This window comes from Oncorhynchus mykiss, chromosome 22 (assembly GCF_013265735.2).
Source record: "Oncorhynchus mykiss isolate Arlee chromosome 22, USDA_OmykA_1.1, whole genome shotgun sequence".
In the NCBI taxonomy this organism is placed as follows: domain Eukaryota; kingdom Metazoa; phylum Chordata; class Actinopteri; order Salmoniformes; family Salmonidae; genus Oncorhynchus; species Oncorhynchus mykiss.
Window position 1 is genome coordinate 39611406 of NC_048586.1, and position 25796 is coordinate 39637201.

The following is a 25796-nucleotide window of genomic DNA, read 5'->3' on the forward strand; positions in this document are numbered from 1 at the left end:
AGCTCAGTTCTGCTGCCCTACTGAAGCTCAGTTCTGCTGCCCTACAGAAGCTCAGTTCTGCTGCCCTACAGAAGCTCAGTTCTGCTGCCCTACGGAAGCTCAGTTCTGCTGCCCTACGGAAGCTCAGTTCTGCTGCCCTACGGAAGCTCAGTTCTGCTGCCCTACGGAAGCTCAGTTCTGCTGCCCTACAGAATCTCAGTTCTGCTGCCCTACGGAAGTTCAGTTCTGTTGCCCTACAGAATCTCAGTTCTGTTGCCCTACAGAAGCTCAGTTCTGTTGCCCTACAGAAGCTCAGTTCTGCTGCCCTACGGAAGCTCAGTTCTGCTGCCCTACGGAAGTTCAGTTCTGTTGCCCTACGGAATCTCAGTTTTGTTGCCCTACAGAATCTCAGTTATGTTGCCCTACAGAAGCTCAGTTCTGTTGCCCTACAGAAGCTCAGTTCTGTTGCCCTACAGAAGCTCAGTTCTGTTGCCCTACAGAAGCTCAGTTCTGCTGCCCTACAGAAGCTCTACACATCTTTTTTCTGCCTACATTGCAGTTCAGCTCAGCTCTGCTTTGTTCAGAGCCTCGTCTGCATAGCAGTGAACACTGCTGCAGTTCTCCCTGGTGTCAGCTCTTCAAAGATACTACAGTGTATGATCACATTTACATCCATCAAAGAGAATTATGCCAAGACTTCCCATGGAATCAGTTACTGTAATGCCAATGGAATTATTCAGATATTCAGAAATATTAGTGCTTTTTAGAGTAAATGTATCGTTTGACAGTACGATGCAAGAACTAGCTTTAAAGGAATCCTCTCTCTCAGCAGTCTCTCTCTCTCAGCAGTCTCTCTCTCTCTCAGCAGTCTCTCTCTCTCTCTCAGCAGTCTCTCTCTCTCAGCAGTCTCTCTCTCTCAGCAGTCTCTCTCTCTCAGCAGTCTCTCTCTCTCTCTCAGCAGTCTCTCTCTCTCTCAGCAGTCTCTCTCTCTCAGCACTCTCTCTCTCTCAGCAGTCTCTCTCTCTCAGCAGTCTCTCTCTCTCTCTCAGCAGTCTCTCTCTCTCTCAGCAGTCTCTCTCTCTCAGCACTCTCTCTCTCTCAGCAGTCTCTCTCTCTCAGCAGTCTCTCTCTCTCTCAGCAGTCTCTCTCTCTCAACAGTCTCTCTCTCTCTCTCAGCAGTCTCTCTCTCTCTCAGCAGTCTCTCTCTCTCAGCAGTCTCTCTCTCTCTCAGCAGTCTCTCTCTCTCAACAGTCTCTCTCTCTCTCTCAGCAGTCTCTCTCTCTCTCTCAGCAGTCTCTCTCTCTCTCTCAGCAGTCTCTCTCTCTCTCTCAGCAGTCTCTCTCTCTCTCAGCAGTCTCTCTCTCTCTCAGCAGTCTCTCTCTCTCTCTCAGCAGTCTCTCTCTCTCTCAGCAGTCTCTCTCTCTCAACAGTCTCTCTCTCTCAGCAGTCTCTCTCTCTCAGCAGTCTCTCTCTCTCTCAGCAGTCTCTCTCTCTCTCAGCAGTCTCTCTCTTTCAACAGTCTCTCTCTCAGCAGTCTCTCTCTCTCAACAGTCTCTCTCTCTCAGCAGTCTTTCTCTCTCAGCAGTCTCTCTCTCTCAGCAGTCTCTCTCTCTCAGCAGTCTCTCTCTCTCAGCAGTCTCTCTCTCTCTTTTACCTGGAACCAAAAAGGGTTCTTCAAAGGGTTTTCCTATGGGGACAGCCAAATAAACTTTTTAGGTTCTAGATAGCACCTTTTTTTCTAAGAGTGTACAGGGAGAAACTCAGAGGTTCTTGAGCATTTGGCAGCTCATCTCTCTTTCATCTCCGACTCACCATAACAATGAGCAATCAGCAATGTGACACTCACTCGCTTTCAAGGAGGGAGTGCACGACAAGCCTATTGTTATTGTAGATGACATGTAGTGTTGAAACTGCCTGCCTGCCTGCCTGCCTGCCTGCCTGCCTGCCTGCCTGCCTGCCTGCCTGCCTGCCTGCCTGCCTGCCTGCCTGCCTGCCTGCCTGCCTGCCTGCCTGCCTGCCTGCCTGCCTGCCTGCCTGCCTGCCTGCCTGCCTGCCTGCCTGCCTGCCTGCCTGCCTGCCTGCCTGCCTGCCTGCCTGCCTGCCTGCCTGCCTGCCTGCCTGCCTGCCTGCCTGCCTGCCTGCCTGCCTGCCTGCCTGCCTGCCTGCCTGCCTGCCTGCCTGCCTGCCTGCCTGCCTGCCTGCCTGCCTGCCTGCCTGCCTGCCTGCCTGCCTGCCTGCCTGCCTGCCTGCCTGCCTGCCTGCCTGCCTGCCTGCCTGCCTGCCTGCCTGCCTGCCTGCCTGCCTGCCTGCCTGCCTGCCTGCCTGCCTGCCTGCCTGCCTGCCTGCCTGCCTGCCTGCCTGCCTGCCTGCCTGCCTGCCTGCCTGCCTGCCTGCCTGCCTGCCTGCCTGCCTGCCTGCCTGCCTGCCTGCCTGCCTGCCTGCCTGCCTGCCTGCCTGCCTGCCTGCCTGCCTGCCTGCCTGCCTGCCTGCCTGCCTGCCTGCCTGCCTGCCTGCCTGCCTGCCTGCCTGCCTGCCTGCCTGCCTGCCTGCCTGCCTGCCTGCCTGCCTGCCTGCCTGCCTGCCTGCCTGCCTGCCTGCCTGCCTGCCTGCCTGCCTGCCTGCCTGCCTGCCTGCCTGCCTGCCTGCCTGCCTGCCTGCCTGCCTGCCTGCCTGCCTGCCTGCCTGCCTGCCTGCCTGCCTGCCTGCCTGCCTGCCTGCCTGCCTGCCTGCCTGCCTGCCTGCCTGCCTGCCTGCCTGCCTGCCTGCCTGCCTGCCTGCCTGCCTGCCTGCCTGCCTGCCTGCCTGCCTGCCTGCCTGCCTGCCTGCCTGCCTGCCTGCCTGCCTGCCTGCCTCTCCACGTCAGAAGCATTCCACCAGGAGCGTAACACAAGGAAACAATCCCAGCAGCACTTAGGGGCCTCTTTGTGAGTGACGAGCAGCACCATGCAGAGGGTCAGGTGCTGTGATACACAGAGAGATCAGAGGAATATGCCACAGGGAGGAAGGAGTACCAATCAGGGAACAGGACCAACTGAGTTCTGTGGTAGAAGGCATAGCAGTTGATTAACAGGTGGTCTGTTCCATCTGTTGCACAAATTCTTGATTGCTTTAAAGATCAGGTCTGCATAGACATTGTGAACATCAGTTGATCTGTGCAGACCTGCAGTGCACAGAACCTGTGTATTGTGTACATGCATGTACAGTATAAGCTAAAACCTTTGCTCTTTAGAAGGATGTATAATGTTTACAGAGGTTTGCCATCTCATTAGGATGTTGCAGGTTCAATGCTTGAGCTTTTGTCAGACATCATATGTTGCCTGTACAGCTGTAGTAGCAAGACTTCTATCTGCAGCAAGACCTCTATCTGCAGCAAGACCTCTATCTGCAGCAAGACCTCTATCTGCAGCAAGACCTCTATCTGCAGCACAGCTGTGGGTCGCACATTCTGAACTGTACAGTTCAATGCTTACAGTAAAGTGTGTCAACATGGGATGTGAAATGGAACCAGAGAGATGGGTTGAAGAGAAAGCCTAAGGCTAAAGGATTGCTTGGGCATTTCTGTCGTTATGACAACAACATTTGACATTCCTGAAGCTGTAATAGTAAGTCCCACATTAAATCATATCTGGAGGCCACAGTTGGAGACATTGATCTGACGCGAGGTCAAACTGAAAAGTCAAAGGATATGATGTAATAAGTAGAAAAAAAGTCATCTTTAAAAGGTTAATAAATTATTCTCTCAAATGTCACAAAATGAGTCACGAGTCAACCAACATAAGAAAATGTGCCTCCTGACCAGAGTACTAAGTTGTGTTGGCCCATTGCTGAAGGAAGGCTAATAGTGTCTCTCTCTCTTTTTCCTTCCCTCCCCCCGCCTCTCTCCATCCCTATACTTGTTTGTTTCTGTGTTACTATGCCTGCCAATGAAGGCATTTTGATAAAACTCAACATACTCCCTCTTGCAGCTCTCAAAGCAGAGTGGTAGGTTGGTCCCCCAACATACTGTTCCATTAGCCAGATGAGAGAGATAGACACCGCACACGGGCACGCGCACACACACACACACACACACACACACGAGGCTCTCCTAGCTGTGGAGAACCAGATGGTCGACTTACACACACACACACAAAACAGAGAACGCAACAACAAAAAAAACGTTCATCAACCAACAGCAGGGGGGGATCGAAGCTGAGCCTTCAGAACCAGACAGAGAAACTGATCTTGAGCGAGCCTACGTCCCAAATAGAAACCTATTCCCTTTATAGTGCATACTTTTAACCAGGGCCCAACATACTGCACTATACATGGAACATGGAGGCATTTGGGCTGCACATCAAATTTGATTCTCAGCAGAATAGTGATTTTATCTGAAGGCAGGCAGGGAGATGAGAAGACAAGCCTCTGATATCCCTGCCAATTGCATCCAGCTTTACCTTCTCCCTGAATGGAAATCCAGTGGGAACATTAGGGCCCAAGGTGAACAATCTGGCTATTGATCGGGAGAACAGAGGTAGAGCTTCTTGGATTAAGAGACAGAGAATAAGGTATGTGTGCCAGATGGAACCCTATTCTCTATATAGCACACTACTTTCGACCAGAGCCCTATTCTCTATATAGCACACTACTTTTGACCAGAGCCCTATTCTCTATATAGCACACTACTTTTGACCAGAGCCCTATTCTCTATCTAGCACACTACTTTTGACCAGAGCCCTATTCCCTATATAGCACACTACTTTTGACCAGAGCCCACAGGGTGCCATTTGGGATGCTGGCATGGGGGAAAATAACTCCCAGGCCAGCATCCATCTGGAGAGCTGTGGACAAACCCAATGCAATTCCTCTGGTTACAGTGTAGTTAGCAATCCAATCATAGTGGTTCAACAACCTCAATTATTTCCACACAACTGAACTCTGAAGATTTGGTGCAGATATGATGTAGCAGCTTATTGGCCAGTAAACTCGAACAGGCGTGTCTGCATCACGAATGGTTCCCCAACAGGCGTGTCTGCATCATGAATGATTCCCCAACAGGCATGTCTGCATCATGAATGATTCCCCAACAGGCATGTCTGCATCACGAATGGTTCCCCAACAGGCATGTCTGCATCATGAATGGTTCCCCAACAGGCATGTCTGCATCATGAATGATTCCCCAACAGGCATGTCTGCATCACGAATGATTCCCCAACAGGCATGTCTGCATCATGAATGATTCCCCAACAGGCATGTCTGCATCATGAATGATTCCCCAACAGGCATGTCTGCATCATGAATGATTCCCCAACAGGCATGTCTGCATCATGAATGATTCCCCAACAGGCATGTCTGCATCACGAATGGTTCCCCAACAGGCATGTCTGCATCATGAATGATTCCCCAACAGGCATGTCTGCATCATGAATGATTCCCCAACAGGCATGTCTGCATCATGAATGATTCCCCAACAGGCATGTCTGCATCATGAATGATTCCCCAACAGGCATGTCTGCATCATGAATGATTCCCCAACAGGCATGTCTGCATCATGAATGATTCCCCAACAGGCATGTCTGCATCATGAATGATTCCCCAACAGGCATGTCTGCATCATGAATGGTTCCCCAACAGGCATGTCTGCATCATGAATGGTTCCCCAACAGGCATGTCTGCATCATGAATGATTCCCCAACAGGCATGACTGCATCACGAATGATTCCCCAACAGGCATGTCTGCATCATGAATGATTCCTCAACGGGCATGTCTGCATCATGAATGATTCCTCAACAGGCATGTCTGCATCATGAATGATTCCCCAACAGGCATGTCTGCATCATGAATGATTCCCCAACAGGCATGTCTGCATCATGAATGATTCCCCAACGGGCATGTCTGCATCATGAATGATTCCTCAACGGGCATGTCTGCATCATGAATGATTCCCCAACAGGCATGTCTGCATCACGAATGATTCCCCAACAGGCATGTCTGCATCACGAATGATTCCCCAACAGGCATGTCTGCATCACGAATGATTCCCCAACAGGCATGTCTGCATCACGAATGATTCCTCAACGGGCATGTCTGCATCATGAATGATTCCCCAACAGGCGTGTCTGCATCATGAATGATTCCCCAACGGGCGTGTCTGCATCATGAATGATTCCTCAACAGGCGTGTCTGCATCACGAATGATTCCCCAACAGGCATGTCTGCATCACGAATGATTCCCCAACAGGCATGTCTGCATCATGAATGATTCCCCAACAGGCATGACAGACTGCCACAGCTCTCACCAGTCTGATATATAGAGATACTAACAATAGATTAGAAACTTTATAGAACATAAACCTGGAGCTGAATGGAGAATGAAAGGGAAAGGAAGGAAAAATAGCAAAGTAGGTTAGTTAGTTAGTTAGTGAGTTAGTTAGCTAGTTAGTTAATTAGTTAGTTAGCTTGTAGTACTGAATGATTAGTGCTTTCTGATGTTGGTTCGGTTTCGGTTCAGTTCGTAATAAATAATCATCACTATTTTCAATTTAGATAAAACATTAAAAAAAAACATTAAATGATGACCTTAAAATGACCGCTAATTACCAAGTACTACGACTACCAATCGGGTAGAGCTACCTCACAAACTGTCTCTATCCCTCTCTCTCTCGTTGTTGTGTTGTGTACATTCCTCTCTCATTTGTCTGTCAAGGAGCCATCAGGGCAGGCAGTACAGGTGCAATGGGTTATGGGTATTGTAGTTAATTACCACATTTTCTGCGCTGAACTAGGTTGAATATTTTCCTGTTGAAAACTACAACTTCCCATATTGACCCACAATTCTCAACCTGATTTCTCTCGTGCTTGTTTTGATTTCTCTCTACAGAAATGACGCGTTAAGCTCACCAAAAAATGTTTTGTAAATGGAGGGGGGGGGGGTACATTTTTGTTCATCGCTAAACAGGTCACTTCGCACATCTCAGATGACCATAGAACACATATACTCAGAACCGAAGACCAAACCTTCATATCAAAGGAGGCTGGTGAAAAGAAGATAAATACACAACTGTTGCTATGTACGGGTCCTGTGAATTTAGGGCACTAAACACTTTCCTCTCCTCACCTCTCTACATCATGTCAGCCACCCTGGTGTTATGGTCCTGGGGGGGGTTTCTGTGTGATTTAACAGCTGAGGGAGTTTGATTAGCCCATTGGACATTATAGCGTGCTGAGAGAAAGAGAGAGATGGAGAGAGGAGAGAGGGAGAGGCAGAGGGGTAGGGGGAGATGAGAGAGGAAGAAGAGGGGGAGAGAAAAGAGGGAGGGAGAGGAGAAAGATGGAGGTTTGCCCCCGTTGCAGAACTCATGTGGGGAACCCAGGAACATGCCAAAGGCAGAGAAAATCAAGCACATTGAAATCCCAGAGAGAGAGAGAGATGCACTCTGCCGAGAGAAGATGAGAGGTCTGGTAGCAGAGTCTACAGATCTCAGGCCCGGGGCAGCTGACGTGGCTCCATGTAGTTCACACACGAAGGAACACAAGGCTAGCTAGAAGACTGCAGGGTGTGTGATGTAGTCTACACTGTGGCCAGTGGGTTCTCTCTATAATGATGCTAGTGGAGTGGTGTGCAGCTCTCTGCTAGATGTGTATTTCTGTGATAGTGAACGGGTTTCACAGTCTGTATTGTTGGGACTGAGAAACAGAAACAGTCATAGAACATAGAAAATAACCTAGAAAAGGAGCCCATCTCTCTGACAACAACAGTTCCTGCTCTCTGTGCTGACAGCAACAGTTCCTGCTCTCTGTACTCTGACAACAACAGTTCCTGCTCTCTGTACTCTGACAACAACAGTTCCTGCTCTCTGTACTCTGACAACAACAGTTCCTGCTCTCTGTACTCTGACAACAACAGTTCCTGCTCTCTGTACTCTGACAACAACATTTCCTGCTCTCTGACAACAACAGTTCCTGCTCTCTGTACTGACAACAACAGTTCCTGCTCTCTGTGCTCTGACAACAACAGTTCCTGCTCTCTGTACTGACAACAACAGTTCCTGCTCTCTGTACTCTGACAACAACAGTTCCTGCTCTCTGTACTCTGACAACAACAGTTCCTGCTCTCTGTGCTCTGACAACAACAGTTCCTGCTCTCTGTACTCTGACAACAACAGTTCCTGCTCTCTGTACTGACAACAACAGTTCCTGCTCTCTGTGCTCTGACAACAACAGTTCCTGCTCTCTGTACTGACAACAACAGTTCCTGCTCTCTGTACTCTGACAACAACAGTTCCTGCTCTCTGTACTCTGACAACAACAGTTCCTGCTCTCTGTGCTCTGACAACAACAGTTCCTGCTCTCTGTACTCTGACAACAACAGTTCCTGCTCTCTGTGCTCTGAGAGCAACAGTTCCTGCTCTCTGTACTCTGACAACAACAGTTCCTGCTCTCTGTACTCTGACAACAACAGTTCCTGCTCTCTGTACTGACAATAACAGTTCCTGCTCTCTGTACCCTGACAACAACAGTTCCTGCTCTCTGTACTCTGACAACAACAGTTCCTGCTCTCTGTACCCTGACAACAACAGTTCCTGTTCTCTGTACTCTGACAACAACAGTTCCTGCTCTCTGTACCCTGACAACAACAGTTCCTGCTCTCTGTACCCTGACAAGAACAGTTCCTGCTCTCTGTACTGACAACAACAGTTCCTGCTCTCTGTACTCTGACAACAACAGTTCCTGCTCTCTGACAACAACAGTTCCTGCTCTCTGTACTCTGACAACAACAGTTCCTGCTCTCTGTACCCTGACAACAACAGTGAGGTTCTAAGAGTCTGGGGCTCTATCGCCAAGTCACATTGGTGCAGGTTTGCTAATGTGGGCTAGATAGACTTCCTTGAGTCACCAACAGTGCTAACTAAACCTGCTTGGCAGTCAGTTCTCTGTCTGCAGTGACATGTTGACTGTCCTGAAAACAGTGCTGAAGTGCATATACAGTATTATGATGGCTGTTGGGGCACACAACATTTTTTCTGGAGGCAAGCGGAAGTTCAGAGTAGAAGGCTACGCCTCTCGTCGGTGATTGGTCAACAGTAGGGATTCATTCAACGAGAGAAGACCCGTTTTCATGCCAATTTTTGAATTGAAAAAAAAAGAAGCTACACCAAACATCTTAGTTAGATGTAAAATTGTGCAACTAGGCAGGTTCACGCAGATGAGCAGGGACCCTGGGCGCCTTTCTTTGCTGTTTTTCAGTCAGTAGAAAAGTGTTCATAACTTAGGCCTACTCTTTGGCAAAAACGTCAAAATGAATTACAGATTTATTGAGTTATCTTGGAATAATTCTGACTATTTTTAGACTGGCTACAGTGTCTCAAAATGGACAAACAGTACTATTGCCTCTGTTTTCTCATTTTTCAAGCGAAGGTCTTTTAAGGGAGTATGCGAATACAACTCTTTCGGTTCGGCTGGCGACGTTCGGCTAGGCGCCAGCTGAACTGAAGCACGCTGACTCCTTTATGGAGGAGCTGAGCAGTGGGTGGGTGGATGACCTCATGCAGGGCTGCTGAGGCAGAGGCGCCGGCCCGGGGGCCATGCATACTTTAATGAGTCCTTTCACGGCTGAGGGATCAAGTGGGACTGGAGCCCAACCCAAGCATAACCACCTCACCTCGAAGCAGCGCACACAGAGAGCCCAGGCACGGTGCTAACCACTTAAACATCCCTGGCTGGTCTGAGTAACTGGAGGAATGAACCACTATCGGTATCCAGTCGCCTATCTGAAATCTGTTCAGGTTTTTGTGGCTTAAATCCCTATTGTAGATGTTATGGAGCCCTCTGAGCAGAGAACAGAGATGAGTGCCTGACCTATGTTAAAAGATCCGTGACAGTGTTGTTACATGAATTCTGCAGAACGCTACAGTACGGACATTCCTTTTTTACTACATCATCAAATGAGGTCAGTATATGCATGTCAAATTATTATAACACAATTGTAAATAAAAATACATTTCTTACAACAAATATATATATATATATATATCATCACCAAAGAGGCTGTGACTTTTACCCTGCTCTGCTGTTTGTTCTAGTGGTGTTGGTAACGCTAACATAAAGCAACAATAACATGCCATCGCCGTCAAGGTCAACTCTGTCTATCAAAGCAAATATTCCTCACAGTTACTGTAGCAGTGGAAACAATGAATCACTGGTGTAGGGGGTTGGACACACACAGATAAATGGAATAAAGTTGAATTATGTCTGCATTACTGCATAGAAAGACAGGAAGGATAGTGTATGTGAGCTCACCATACTATAAACAAACTGACTCAATGTAGACTGTAGGGGATTGAAACTGAGAGGCACATGTCTCCCTGGGTACATCAGAACACACTCCAGTTGGTCCTCGCTGCCCTGAGGAAACAACCTGTGTTTACAACAGCAACCAACAGCCATGACTCAGGACCTTACTTACTGACCCTGCCTTTCTGTCTGTCTGACTCTCTGCCTGCCTGCCTTTCTGTCTGTCTGACTCTCTGCCTGCCTGCCTGACTGCCTGCCTCTCTGCCTGCCTGACTGCCTGCCTCTCTGTCTGCCTCTCTACCTGCCTCTCTGCCTGCCTGACTGCCTGCCTCTCTGCCTGCCTGACTGCCTGCCTCTCTGCCTGCCTGACTGCCTGCCTCTCTGCCTGCCTGACTGCCTGCCTCTCTGCCTGCCTGAATGACATAGAAGAAACAGTCTCACTGGCTGGCTGCTTGAAAACACTGGTCTGACAAATACCAATATTGGGGAAGCTACTCTGAAACAATACTTTACCAAACACCTAATTACTTCACATTAGAAGAAGTTAAGCTACCCTTAAGACAAATAAAGTTTACTTAACTAAAGCGACTTTGAAAAAGAACGCTCACTACAGCCAAGCTACTTCGTTGGGAAAGTCATCATATCTAAATCAGAAATGTCATGGACTACAGATTGCAAGAACAGATCCTCTGGGGTCAGATGTTAACAGAATGTGTCATTTAGCCTATTAAACACAACAGCTGTGTTTCAAGTGAGAATTAGGCAGGTCTGGTGCAGAAAAAGACAGGAAATTATTGCCTATTTCCCCCATATTTTCTTATCTTTTTGCTAAATTAAAGTGGTGTGTAGTTCCAGTAATTAGCTACACGGCAAAAAAAGTTATTAACTACTAAAATCACTACCAAGTTTGAATTTAGTTCAAATGTAGTTCACTACTCCCCAACACTGACAAATACTCTCACTGATTGGTTGCTTGAAAATGGTTTATTCCCTTACCCAGTGTGTTTATTCTGCTGTGTACAGTATGTCCCAGCTCTACTGTTCGTATGCACAGTATGTCCATGTGGCTGAACTGGGGATTGTTGCTGAGCAGGTCCATATGAGATCCTCTCTCAGCTGTACGTCTCCTGAACACTGTATCAGTGCAGCCATTCACAATGAATTTGGAAAACACTGGAGAGACTGGTAGAGAGAGAGAAGGAGAGACTGGTAGAGAGAGAGAAGGACAGACTGGGAGAGAGAGAGAAGGAGAGACTGGTAGAGAGAGAGAAGGAGAGACTGGTAGAGAGAGAGAAGGAGAGACTGGTAGAGAGAGAGAAGGAGAGACTGGTAGAGAGAGAGAAGGAGAGACTGGTAGAGGGAGAGAAGGAGAGACTGGTAGATGGAGAGAAGGAGAGACTGGTAGAGAGAGAGAAGGAGAGACTGGTAGAGAGAGAGAAGGAGAGACTGGTAGAGAGATAGAAGGAGAGACGGGTCGAAGTAGAGAAGGAGAGACTGGTAGAGAGAGAGAAGGAGAGACTGGTAGAGGGAGAGAAGGAGAGACTGGTAGAGAGAGAGAAGGAGAGACGGGTCGAGGCAGAGAAGGAGAGACGGGTCGAGGCAGAGAAGGAGAGACAGGTCGAGGCAGAGAAGGAGAGATGGGTTGAGGGAGAGAAGGAGAGATGGGCCGAGGCAGAGAAGGAGAGACGGGTCGAGGGAGAGAAGGAGAGATGGGTTGAGGGAGAGAAGGAGAGATGGGTCGAAGCAGAGAAGGAGAGACTGGTAGAGAGAAAGAAGAAAAGACGGGTCGAAGGAGAGAAGGAGAGACTGGTCGAGAGAGAGAAGGAGAGACGGGTAGAGAGAGAAGGAGAAACTGGTAGAGAGAGAAAAGCAGAGACTGGTCGAGGGAGAGAAGGAGAGACGGGTTGAGGGAGAGAAGGAGAGACGGGTAGAGAGAGAGAAGGAGAGACTGGTAGAGAGAGAGAAGGAGAGACGTGTCGAGGGAGAGAAGGAGAGACGGGTCGAGAGAGAGAAGGAGAGACGGGTTGAGGGAGAGACGGGTCAAGAGAGAGAAGGGGAGACGGGTCGAGGGAGAGAAGGAGAGGCGGGTCGAGGGAGAGAAGGAGAGATGGGTAGAGAGCGAGAAGAAGAGACGGGTAGAGAGCGAGAAGAAGAGACGGGTAGAGAGCGAGAAGAAGAGACGGGTCGAGAGAGAGAAGGAGAGACGGGTCGAGGGAGAGAAGGAGAGATGGGTAGAGAGAGAGAAGGAGAGACAGGTAGAGAGAGAGAAGGAGAGACGGGTCGAGAGAGAGAAGGAGAGACGGGTCGAGGGAGAGAAGGAGAGACGGGTCGAGAGAGAGAAAGAGAGACGGGTCGAGGGAGAGAAGGAGAGACGGGTCGAGAGAGAGAAGGAGAGACGGGTTGAGGGAGAGACGGGTCAAGAGAGAGAAGGGGAGACTGGTCGAGGGAGAGACGGGTCGAGGGAGAGAAGGAGAGACGGGTAGAGAGAGAGAAGGAGAGACGGGCTGGGGGAGAGAAGGAGAGACGGGCTGAGGGAGAGAAGGAGAGGGGCTGAGGGAGAGAAGGAGAGATGGGCTGAGGGAGAGAAGGAGAGACGGGCTGAGGGAGAGAAGGAGAGACGGGTCGAGGGAGAGAAGGAGAGACGGGTCGAGGGAGAGAAGGAGAGACTGGTCGAGGGAGAGAAGGAGAGACTGGTCGAGGGAGAGAAGGAGAGACTGGTCGAGGGAGAGAAGGAGAGACTGGTCGAGGGAGAGAAGGCGAGACGGGTCTAAGGAGAGAAGGAGAGACTGGTCGAGGGAGAGAAGGAGAGACTGGTCGAGGGAGAGAAGGAGAGACTGTTCGAGGGAGAGAAGGAGAGACGGGTCGAAGGAGAGAAGAAGAGATGGGTCGAAGGAGAGAAGGAGAGATGGAGAGAAGGAGAGACTGGTAGAGGGAGAGAAGGAGAGACGGGTTTAAGGAGAGAAGGAGAGACGGGTCGGAGAAGAAGAGACGGGTCGAAGGAGAGACGGGTAGAGAGAGAGAAGGAGAGACGGGCTGAGGGAGAGAAGAAGAGACGGGTCGAGGCAGAGAAGAAGAGACGGGTCGAGGAGAGACGGGCTGAGAGAGAGAAGGAGAGACGGGCTGAGGGAGAGAAGGAGAGACGGGTCGAGGCAGAGAAGTAGAGACGGGTCGAGGAGAGACGGGCTGAGAGAGAGAAGGAGAGACGGGCTGAGGGAGAGAAGAAGAGACGGGTCGAGGGAGAGACGGGTAGAGAGAGAGAAGGAGAGACGGGCTGAGGGAGAGAAGGAGAGACGGGTCGAGGCAGAGAAGAAGAGACGGGTCGAGGAGAGACGGGCTGAGAGAGAGAAGGAGAGACGGGCTGAGGGAGAGAAGGAGAGACGGGTCGAGGCAGAGAAGTAGAGACGGGTCGAGGAGAGACGGGCTGAGAGAGAGAAGGAGAGACGGGCTGAGGGAGAGAAGAAGAGACGGGTCGAGGCAGAGAAGAAGAGAAGTGTCTAGGAAGACAGGGACAGTAAAATTCATGTTGATAGACAGACTGTCCCTCCCTGTGGCAAGGTGGAGGGGGACAGGGGACTCTTCTGTCCATGACAGGGGAAGGCCCCTGCTCTGACAGCTGGGATGTCAGTCTCACCCACCACAAGCCTCCGCTTGACACATCCAGACTGACGTTACCACCACAGAGGAAAAACAAAACCCCATGGTGGCAGACAGGCAGCAGGCAGGCAACATCCACCATGTCTACCCAGCATACCTGGTTCATGGAGAAAAGACACTAGACTGATGACCACCGTAGTGGTGTATACTAGCATATGTGGTACTCGAGTAGTGTATAGCAACATAGTATGCTTTAGTGGACTGATGACAATAGTTGTGCATAGTACTGCACAGTATGTGGTACTGGACTAATGACTACAACCACAGAGACAGAGGTGTACTACAGTACAGTATATGTTTCTAATGGAAGAGTCCCATCATGAGGCAATGAATTGCAGCTGCTGTTGCAGTCACATACTATATGATACATACTATGTGCTACATTCAGAGCAGCAGCCCCAGATCCTCCCTGCTGAATCTCATTAAAACAGGTGGGAATTCATTCAAATCATTCTGTGCTGTGTTTGCTGGGTCATCTCAGGAATAGCTTATCCTTTACGGAGAACAACTGCACGAGGCTCTGCCCTCTGCTCCACTCTCCGAGCCTGTGTCACATATGGCACCCTATTCCGTATATAGTGCATTACTTTTGACCAGGAGCCATAGGGCTTTGGTTGAAAGTAGTGCACTAAATATGCAATAGGATGCCATTTGGGAGACAGCCCCAGTCTCCAATCAAGATGCTGCTGCTGTAGTTAATAGCCCGCCTTAAGCCAATCAGATCCACCCCAAAACGTTCAACCATCTGAACCGGGAGAAGGAGCCGACCTTCCCTGAACTTGACATTTATGACTAAAATATGGATGTTGCCGTAGTTTCAACTGTCTGCATAGATGGCTGTGCTGCTGCTGAGTGAACGCCCGTGATATTGGCTCAATATTGTAGGTTTGGTGTGGGACTGGTGACAGCTGGGGCTGTTAAACTCTGATTCATTTTGGTCACCCTCCAAGAGTTTGATAATAATGTGCAAATAGGAAGCAAAAAGAGGGCAAGAGTTAAAAAGGTGAAAACCTATTGCTGTATTACCAGACCAAAGGTTTGTGCACACACTGATTAAATAAACTTTACATATCCCTATTACCTTCCTATCATTATAGTAGTGACTGTACTGTTAATGACATGGATGGGGTGCTACATAGAATATAAGAATACTACATAGATGCTACATAGAATATAAAAATACTACATAGATGCTACATAGAATATCAGAATACTACATAGATGCTACATAGAATATCAGAATACTACATAGATGCTACATAGAATATCAGAAGACTACATAGATGCTACATAGAATATCAGAATACTACATAGATGCTACATAGAATATCAGAATACTACATAGATACTACATAGAATATCAGAATACTACATAGATGCTACATAGAATATCAGAATACTACATAGATGCTACATAGAATATCAGAATACTACATAGATGCTACATAGAATATCAGAATACTACATAGATGCTACATAGAATATCAGAATGCTACATAGATGCTACATAGAATATCAGAATGCTACATAGATGCTACATAGAATATCAGAATGCTACATAGATGCTACATAGAATATCAGAATGCTACATAGATGCTACATAGAATATCAGAATACTACATAAATGCTACATAGAATATCAGAATACTACATAGATGCTACATAGAATATCAGAATACTACATAGATGCTACATATAATATCAGAACACTACATAGATGCTACATAGAATATCAGAATACTACATAGATGCAACATAGAATATCAAAATACTACATAGATGCTACATAGAATATCAGAATGCTACATAGAATATCAGAATACTACATAGATGCTACATAGAATATCAGAATACTACATAGATGCTACATATAATATCAGAATACTACATAGATGCTACATAGAATATCAGAATACTACATAGATGCTACATAGGATATCAGAATACTACATAGATGCTACATAAAATATCAGAATACTACATAGGTGCTACATAGAATATCTGAATACTACATAGGTGCTACATAGAATATCAGAATACTACATAGGTGCTACATAGGTGCTACATAGAATATCAGCATACTACATAGGTGCTACATAGACACTAAATAGGTGCTACATAGAATACTGCATAGGTACTACAGAATCCTCCCAGATGCTATTAAGAATACTACATATTTTAAATAGCTGCTACATAGAATACTACAATGATACTACATAAGTGCTACATAGAATGCTCACTCCACTGTGTCCTCCCAGCTGCACCAGCGATGCTGGTCCAGTTCCTCCATGTCCAGTCTGAATTTCCCCAGACAGAACTCCTCGATGACGTACTCATAGGTCCCGCTGCACGCCATCACCGACACAGACTGGCACACTGGGGAGGAGAGAGAGAGAGAGAGAGGACAGGGTTAGAATGGCAGTAGACTTGCCTTTTTAGATGCCTTTTTAAACTTCAAACACACACATTTTAATGTTCCTGAAAAATGATCCTGCAACAGGGTGATCAAATTAGGATCCTATATCTGTATGTTCTATATTGAACAGAGGACAACCATTAACATTATATATCTGACATCCAACAGAGCTCTGGAAAGATCTCTCCTGACAAGGTGCTGACAGTTTAAAGCTTAATGCTGGAGTTCCTGTGGAAAGCTACAGAGCGGTGGCTTTGAGAGGTTTTCTAAGTGCTGTTTATACCCTACAGCAGGTGGTGGTCGTTTCTCACTGTTTGACAAGGCTGGCTGGATTGGGAAATTGCTTTAAACTGTTAGAAGGGCACAAATACACTCTCAACTCCAAGCAGCATAGCATCATAGAGCATTACTGCCCCAGGGCTCAGAGCAGGGAAAAGAACACTGTGTTAGAGGTTCATAGAGATATCTAAACGGTAGGGGAGGAATTTAACAAATTGGCCAGTTTAGGGTCAGCCCAAACTGAACCTCTGGGAGGGAGTAGAGACTACCCACTGGGCACAAACTGGTTGAATTAATGTTGTTTCCACTTAATTTCAATGAAATTACACTGAACCAACGTGGAATAGACATTGAATTTCTGCCCTACCCACTGTGCCCAGTGCCCAGCAAGCAAACTTCTTTATGAAAACAGCCCTAATGTTGGAAACAAACATCATTATGTTGTGCTAGAGCACAATATTCTACATACAGGCAGGTTTTTAAAGGATCAAAGAGTTTGGTCTGCTTTGTGTTTTCATTTTTGCCATGGAAAAAATATTGCAATACTGGCATCCTCACAGCCCTTGTAGAAACATAGGGCAAAAAGATGGATGCTGGCTAAAAATATACATTTGGTCTCTCAAGCTGCCAACTCCATGACACACTGTTAGCTTGCTCCTAAGAAAGATTAATTAATCTACTGTTAAAATAGTATTAATATGATCCTGGGACTAGACACCTCCCTCTGCAACTGGATCCTGGACTTCCTGACAGGCCGCCCCCAGGTGGTAAGGGTAGGTATCAACACATCTGCCATGCTGATCCTCAACACTGGAGCTCCCCAGGGGTGCGTGCTCAGTCCCCTCCTGTACTCCCTGTTCACCCACGACTGCATGGCCAGGCATGACTCCAACACCATCATTAAGTTGGCTGACGACACAACAGTGGTAGGCCTGATCACCAACAACGACGAGACAGCCTATATGGAGGAGGTCAGAGACCTGGCCGGGTGGTGCCAGAATAACAATCTATCCCTCAATGTAACCAAGACTAAGGAGATGATTGTGGACTATAGGAAAAGGAGGACCGAGCACGCCCCCATTCTCATTGACAGGGCTGTAGTGGAGCAGGGTGAGAGCTTCAAATTCCTTGGTGTCCACATCAACAAAAAACTAGATTGATCCAAACACACCAAGACAGTCGTGAAGAGGGCATGACAAAGCCTATTCCCCCTCAGGAAACTAAAAAGATGTGGCATGGGTCCTGAGATCATCAAAAGGTTCTACAGCTACAACATCGAGAGCATGCAACCTGACTGGTTGCATTACTGCCTGGTACGAAATTGCTCGGCCTCCAACCACAAGGCACTACAGAGGGTAGTGCATACGGCCCAGTACATCACTGGAGCTAAGCTGCCTGCCGTCCAGGACCTCTACACCTGGCAGTGTCAGAGGAAGGCCCTAATTGTCAAATACCCCAGCCACCCCAGTCATAGAATGTTCTCTCTACTACCGCATGGCAAGCGGTACCGGAGTGCCAAGTCTAGGACAACAAGGCTTCTCAACAGTTTTTACCCCCAAGTCATAGGACTCCTGCACAGGTTATCAAATGGTTACCCGGACTATTTGGCACCATTGGTTAGAGCCTGTAAGTAATCATTTCACTGTAAGGTTTACACCTGTTGTATTTGGCGCACGTGACAAATAAACTTGATTTGATTTAGAATACTTTAAGAGAACCCTGTTATTGTCAACAGAGAATGCTTAAAAATCTCCCACTTCAGATATATTGTCTGTAGTAGAACTTAATCATGACCACCACACTTCCACAGAAAGACACCAAGCTCTTTCATGACTTGTTCTCCATGATATTCTATTGTCCTCTGTGTGCAAGCTGTCTCAGTACTGGCGACCCAGTCTCTAGTCTGGGGGGGGGGGGGGGGGGGGGGGGGGGGGGGCATTTTCAGCCTTTTAACAATGAAGACGAACTTGTTACTTTAAGTTGATGCGGCTAATGCTGAAACGCATTGACACAAGCTGGGGGTACTGACAGCAGAGTGTGAAGTTGGCATAGCACCGTGTGTACAGAAGAAAGAAAGGAAAGAGAGAGAGAGAACAACGAAGACTTCTCTAATTAACGCTGGCAGAATGGATTTAGTAAGCAACACCTTTTCAAATGGCGACAGTGTGACTCACCAGCCAATGCTCTTATCACATATTTTTGTTCTTTCTCTCCCCTCTCTCTATCTCTCCCTTCATCTCTAGCTACATCTCTCCATCTGGCAGCTACTCTAAGTGTCATGAGGAAAGATTGACAGATCACCATTTGTAATCAACCTGTCGTCTGAACTTTCTGGCCCTCAGATACCATGATGGGTAATTGCAGCTCATTGCTAGTCAACATCAAGCATGTACCACATACAGACTGGCAGGAGAGTAGGCCTGAAGACCAGACACGGGCTCACGACTGGCCCTCACGACCGACCCTCAGGAACGGCCCTCACGACCGACCCTCACGACCGGCCCTCACGACCGACCCTCACGACCGACCCTCACGACCGGTCCTCACGACCGGCCCTCACGACCGACCCTCACGACCGGCCCTCACGACCGGCCCTCACGACCGGCCCTCAGGACCCCGGCCCTCACGACCGGCCATCAGGACCGGCCCCAAAGAGGGAAACAATCAACAACAGATGATGAGAAAGCGAGAGGTTTGTGATTAAATGGTTTGTCAATATCTTCCACACACACACATACATACATTCATGCTACGCACATATACATATACACTACCATATACACTACCAGTCAAACGTTTGGACACACCTAGTCATTTATGTTTTGCTTTATTTTTACTATTTTCTACATTGTAGAATAATAGTGAAGACATCAAAACTATGAAATAACATCATGTAGTAAACAGAAAAGTGTTAAACAAATCAAAATATATATTTATATTTGAGATTCTTCAATGTAGCCACCCTTTGCCTTGATGACAGCTTTGCACACTCTTGGCATTCTCTCAACCAACTTCATGAGGTAGTCACCTATCTCATGAAACCCTGGAGAAGGTACAAGAGAAACCCTGGAGAAGGTACAAGAGAAACCCTGGAGAATGTACAAGAGAAACCCTGGAGAAGGTACAAGAGAAACCTTGGAATGTGTACTGTAGGTGTGTCCAAACTTTTGATGGGCACTGTACATGCTACACAAACATGACTTATTCTACTACACGTATATGTGTTACTGTAAATACTGAACACTTTAAACCGTTTGCTCTCCAAATCCCCCCCTTCCCCCAGATGTTTAATACTGTAAATTGTTGACTTCCTCCCTGTATTTATACTTCTGCTACATGTTTATTCTGTTCCGTTGACCTTCATCTTCAACCTGCAAGTCAGCGTTTCATTGGACTGGGTACACCATGTGCATCATGGATATGACAAAGTCAGCGTTTCATTGGACTGGGTACACCATGTGCATCATGGATATGACAAAGTCAGCGTTTCATTGGACTGGGTACACCATGTGCATCATGGATATGACAAAGTCAGCGTTTCATTGGACTGGGTATACCATGTGCATCATGGATATGACAAAGTCAGCGTTTCATTGGACTGGGTACACCATGTGCATCATGGATATGACAAAGTCAGCGTTTCATTGGACTGGGTACACCATGTGCATCATGGATATGACAAAGTCAGCGTTTTATTGGACTGGGTACAGCATGTGCATCATGGATATGACAAACTTGAACTTGAATTGGAACTTGAACTTGAATGAATGTGTGACTTGTGTATTGGTGCGCCCTGTATCTTTGAGTGTGAATGATCCGTAAAACTGGAAGTAAACGGAGTGAGAAGGGGATGAGGACATGCCAGTATTAATAGTAAGAATGAGAAATAGACTTGTTTACAACCTCTAAAAAGTGTCCTGACATCAGACGACTGACTACATGCAGTGTTGCTGATAACCCACCAGATAATTATACAACACAGCAATGACGAAACCAGATTATGACCATGATCCTCACTGTTGGTACTGTGCTCCCAAATTCAAAGATGCAGTGACAACAAAACACTGTGCTTCACTGTGGTTATAGAAATGGATTAAACTGGGCCCACTGTCTTTTTTAATACACAATCTCTTGGGATGAGTATTTAAACCTGAACTTTACTGCATTATTGGTATTGATTTCACAAATGTTTGTCTTCATTTATCAAAGCCTAGTTGGTAATTACCCTGGAAATAGCAACAACTTATATTAGAGAGAAAATGACCCATTTGCAATCATCAACCATCAGTATTATCGATCAGATCTCTCTTTCATTAAAGAAAATGTTCGGAGTTGCTTCTCACCTCACAGCAATTTTACCAGAGGACATTTAAGGTTACACTGAAGTGTGTTGTGTGAAATCACTGAATGGCTGTTCTAAGTAGAACAGTGTTCTAAGAACACCTAGAACCTGTGTCTATGGGAGGCATGGTCATAGAGGGACAAAGATCTTCCTTCTTCACCTCAACTATTAAGAACAGAAAGATGCTATTTTACATAAGAACACACCCTGCCTGCAGCGAACTCAAACTGAAGTGTAGTGTAAGACTCAGAAGGCAGTGAATACTAAGAGTGTTGTATTTATCAAATCTCCTCCATCCCCTTCCTCTGGCCAAGGCCTTTAGATTTCTTCAAAGCGTATTGCATATTCAAAGGCTGCATTATGCACACTGCATAGAGAGACCCCAGATCTGATCAAAACTAATACGTCATATGGTGCTTAGGCTCTTGCCCTTAATCTGTGATGGTGTTCAGCAAAGGAAGAGAGGAAGCATGCTTACGAAATAAAAATGTAAACAGAAACATATTTTTTACAGATAAAACATCCAAGCTGAGATTTGTGACAAGAGGCCTGAGGACAGATTGGAGAAAGAATAAAACATCCAAGCTGAGATTTGTGACAAGAGGCTTGAGGACAGATTGGAGAAAGAATAAAACAGAGGAACGACAAAGTAAATAACACCTGATTCACCAATACACAATAAATTAGAGTAGAATAAAAACAAGTTGTTTGAATTAAACTTCATATCATGGCCCACATTGTTGATTACTATTCAGTCTCTTCAAGAAAAATGTCCTGTGCTGTTTTTAATTTGGTGGCAGATAAACGCTCATACATAAACATTCAGTCAAACCTTTCTGTTCATAATCTAGCCCTCTCTCCGGTTGCCTTTGTGAATGCTCCACAAGTGGAAAATGACATGCAGTGTTGAAATACAAACATTTGGACAGCGGATGTTGGCAAGGCACAAACTTAGATAGTCCAGTGAATTATGCCTGCCTCTCAGCAGCTTGGAAACAAGAAACATACTGTATATCACCGGAAAGAAAGTGGTGCATTAAGAGTAAAGTCAGAACACTCAGGAGGAGACCCAGGGAAAGCAGAGTTTGAGTTTAACTAATGAACCATCATTCCTCTGTACTGCCTACTATCCCCTGAGTGAGGATAGTAGAACTTCTGTCTGTACCTGTCTTCTACCCCAACCATGGCCACCACCACAGGTCCTCTACCCCAACCATGGCCACCACCACAGGTCCTCTACCCCAACCATGGCCACCACCACAGGTCCTCTACCCCAACCATGGTCACCACCACAGATCTTCTACCCCAAACATGGTCACCAAGACAGGGTCTCTACCCCAAACATGGTCACCACCACAGGTCCATTATCCCAACCATGGTCACCAGGACAGGTCCTCTACCCCAACCACAGTCACCAAGACAAGGTCTCTGCCCCAACCATGGTCACCAAGACAGGGTCTCTACCCCAACCATGGTAACGACCACAGGTCCTCTACCCCAACCATGGTCACCAAGACAGGTTCTAAAAACCCTTCCTGTCTCCTTCTGTGTAATTGTGAAGTGTTTTTGAGGGGAATTCTGAAATTCAAATACCATTTATCACAAGTCTGGATGGTTTTAAAGCAACCAGATTGTCTGTCACTCTCACACACCTTTCAAACCAAGACGTTTTTCCGCCACACTTTAGCATCCCGCCAAATTTTTGCAGACTTTTCTTTATACAGTGAAAGTATTCAGACCTCTTGACTTTTTCCACATTTTGTTAGGTTACAGCCTTATTCTAAAATGTATTAAGTAAAACAATTTCTCATCAATCTACACACAATACCCCATAATGATGAAGCGAAAAACAGGTTTTTAGAATATTTTGCAAATATTCAGACCCGTTGTTATGAGACTCGAAATTGATCTCAGGTGCATCCTGTTTTCATTGATCATCCTTGAGATGTTTCTACAACTTGATTTGAGTCCACCTGTGGTAAATTCAATTGATTGGACATGATTTGGAAAGGCAAACTCCTATAAGGTCCCACAGTTGACAGTGCATGTCAGAGCAAAAACCAAGCCAAGAGGTCGAAGGAATTGTCCGTAGAGCTCCAAGACAGGATTGTGTCGAGGTGAGGCAAAGATCTGGGGAAGTGTACTAAAACATTTATGTAGCATTGAAGGTCCCCAAGAACACAGTGGCCACCATCATTCTTAAATGGAAGAAGTTTGGAACCACCAAAATTCTCTGGTCTGATGAAACCAAGATTGAACTCCTTGGCCTGAATGCCAAGCGTCACATCTTGAGGAAACATGGCACCATCCCTATGGTGAAGCATGGCGATGGCAGCATCATGCTGTGGGGATGTTTTTTAGTGGCAGGGACTGGGAGACCAGTCAGGATTGAGGAAAAGATGAACAGAACAAAGTACAGAGAGATCCTTGATGAAAACCTGCTTCAGAGCACTCAGGACCTCAGACTGGGATGAAGGTTCACCTTCCAACAATACAATGACTCTAAGCACACAGCCAAAACAACACGGGAGTGGCTTCAGGACAAGTCTCTGAATGTCCTTGAGTGGCCCAGCCAGAGCCCGGATTTTAACCTGATCGAACATCTCTGGAGAAACCTGAAAATAGCTGTGCAGCAACGCTCCCCATCCAACCTGACAGAGCTTGAGAGGATCTGCAAGGATCTACAGACGTGCCAAGCTTGTAGCATCATACCCAAGAAGACTCAAGGTTGTAATCGCTGCCAGCAGTGCTTCAACCGAGTAAAGGGTCTGAATACTTATGTAAATGTAATATTTCCGTTTTACACTTTTCAATACATTTGCAAAAAAAAAAAATGTTTTAACTGGTTTTGCTTTGTCGTTATGGGGTATTGTGTGTAGACTGGTGAGAGGGAAAAAACTATTTAATACATTTTAGAATAAGTCTGTAACCTAACAAAATTGGGCACTGTAATATGAAAGGTATTGCCAGCAACAAAGCCTCTACTTTTATCTCCGCCACCCGGCCTGGTCATGACTGCGGTAAAGTTCTGCCTACGGCTTAGTATGAAATGTAACCGTTATGCTGAGGCGGCGAACCATCGGTTGGGTTAAAAGCAGAAGGCACAGGACTTTGTGTACAATTAACCAAAAAAGGATCTTAATGTCACTTCACCCATCTCTTCTCGTAGCCCACCACACGCATTGTTTTCTTAACCACAATGGATGGATCTGGAATTAATTAATGAGGGAATAAATATTACTGAGTGACGAAAATACCGGAATAAAGTATATGCTTATGCAATCGATGACATCACATTTTTGAAAGGCATCAAAGTGTTCTAATACATTTGAAGCAATAGCCTACTTGTGGTAAACTGTTTCTGAACCGCTTGGCACTGCTTTGAGGCTAGTGTGGGGACTTAATCTGACATTGACTTATCCTTTTCACTGAATCTCCATTTGGATATTGATTAGGCTACAATTAGGCTGTGGAAATGTTAGCTAAGTTGAGGTGAGTGCTGCTCACGATCATCTTGTCTAGTTTGATCATGTATCATCTCTGATCAGAACATTATGCCAGCATGTTATGTGGCTTAACAAGTTGATTACTTTTCTCTTCACTCGCAGTCGCTTAGTAAGCCTAGGCCTACTCCCAACCCTACGAATTATCTTAACCAATCAATGTGATTTTGTTTCACTAAATGTCTGGATATTTGTTTTTCTCTGGCTGGGCTATAGTGGAAGTGGTATAGCTCATCTACGATCAGAAACATTTAGCATGCTATAATGTAGCCTAAATCAAGTGTATATTATATTGCTATTATTCTTTTGCTCGATCAGTACAGGTAACTTCAAAAGCCTGTGGAGATTGTGAAATATAAACATGAGAAAATCAAATCAAATGTTATTGGTCACATACACATGGTTAGCAGATGTTAATGCGAGTGTAGCGAAATGCTTGTGCTTCTAGTTCCGACCGTGCAGTAATATCTAACAATAGGATAGCTATTATTTCCTGTCAGTATCATGATACTCTCAATGTAAGACCCCGGTGCCTGCTCCCTAAGTGGTGTGAGGGTAGGAAAGAGATGAAGCGTGGATCAAAAAAGCATCGGCTCTGTTCCAAAATATCACATTTTCTTTTATATGACAGTGGTTCCACATGTTTACACTAGCCGTGACGCGAATTGAGGTGTGAAAAATATGAATTGTATTTTAGTCTGTTGTATTTCCTTGTATTGGAAGCCTAGTATAAATCTGTGTCGTCGTGCATCTATTGATTTCCTGTGCATGGCGCAGTCATGTAGCCTATAGACTGCACAGACCAGTAACATCATTCAACTCAAAATATGCTATTCTATTGTTTTGAAAATACATCTGATTAGTCTTATAATATTTGGTTTCTTTGTAATGGTTTATATTCAATGTATTTACTAAAATAGAGGTCCACCCACATCGACCCACGTCTAGTCCCACTCCTAAACATGCCAGCGTGTGCACAGAATGTATTTACTAAAATAGACACATCGACCCACGTCTAGTCCCACGTCTAGTCCCACGTCCAGTCCCACGTCTAGTCCCACGTCCAGTCCCACGTCTAGTCCCACGTCCAGTCCCACGTCTAGTCCCACGTCCAGTCCCACGTCTAGTCCCACGTCTAGTCCCACGTCCAGTCCCACGTCTAGTCCCACGTCCAGTCCCACGTCTAGTCCCACGTCCAGTCCCACGTCTAGTCCCACGTCCAGTCCCACGTCCAGTCCCACGTCTAGTCCCACGTCTAGACATGCCAGCGTGTGCACAGAATGTATTTACTAAAATAGACACATCGACCCACGTCTAGTCCCACGTCTAGTCCCACGTCCAGTCCCACGT

General features: G+C 46.5%; 1 protein-coding gene across 1 annotated transcript in view; it reads right to left on the reverse strand.

Moving 5' to 3' along the window:
• Positions 1–25796, reverse strand: part of ramp1 (receptor activity modifying protein 1) — a 90141-nt gene that overhangs the window by 21377 nt on the left and 42968 nt on the right. Inside the window, exon 2 of the mRNA XM_021579710.2 lies at positions 16147–16282. Coding sequence (XP_021435385.1) covers positions 16147–16282 — 136 coding nt within the window. The remainder of the gene's footprint in view (positions 1–16146; positions 16283–25796) is intronic.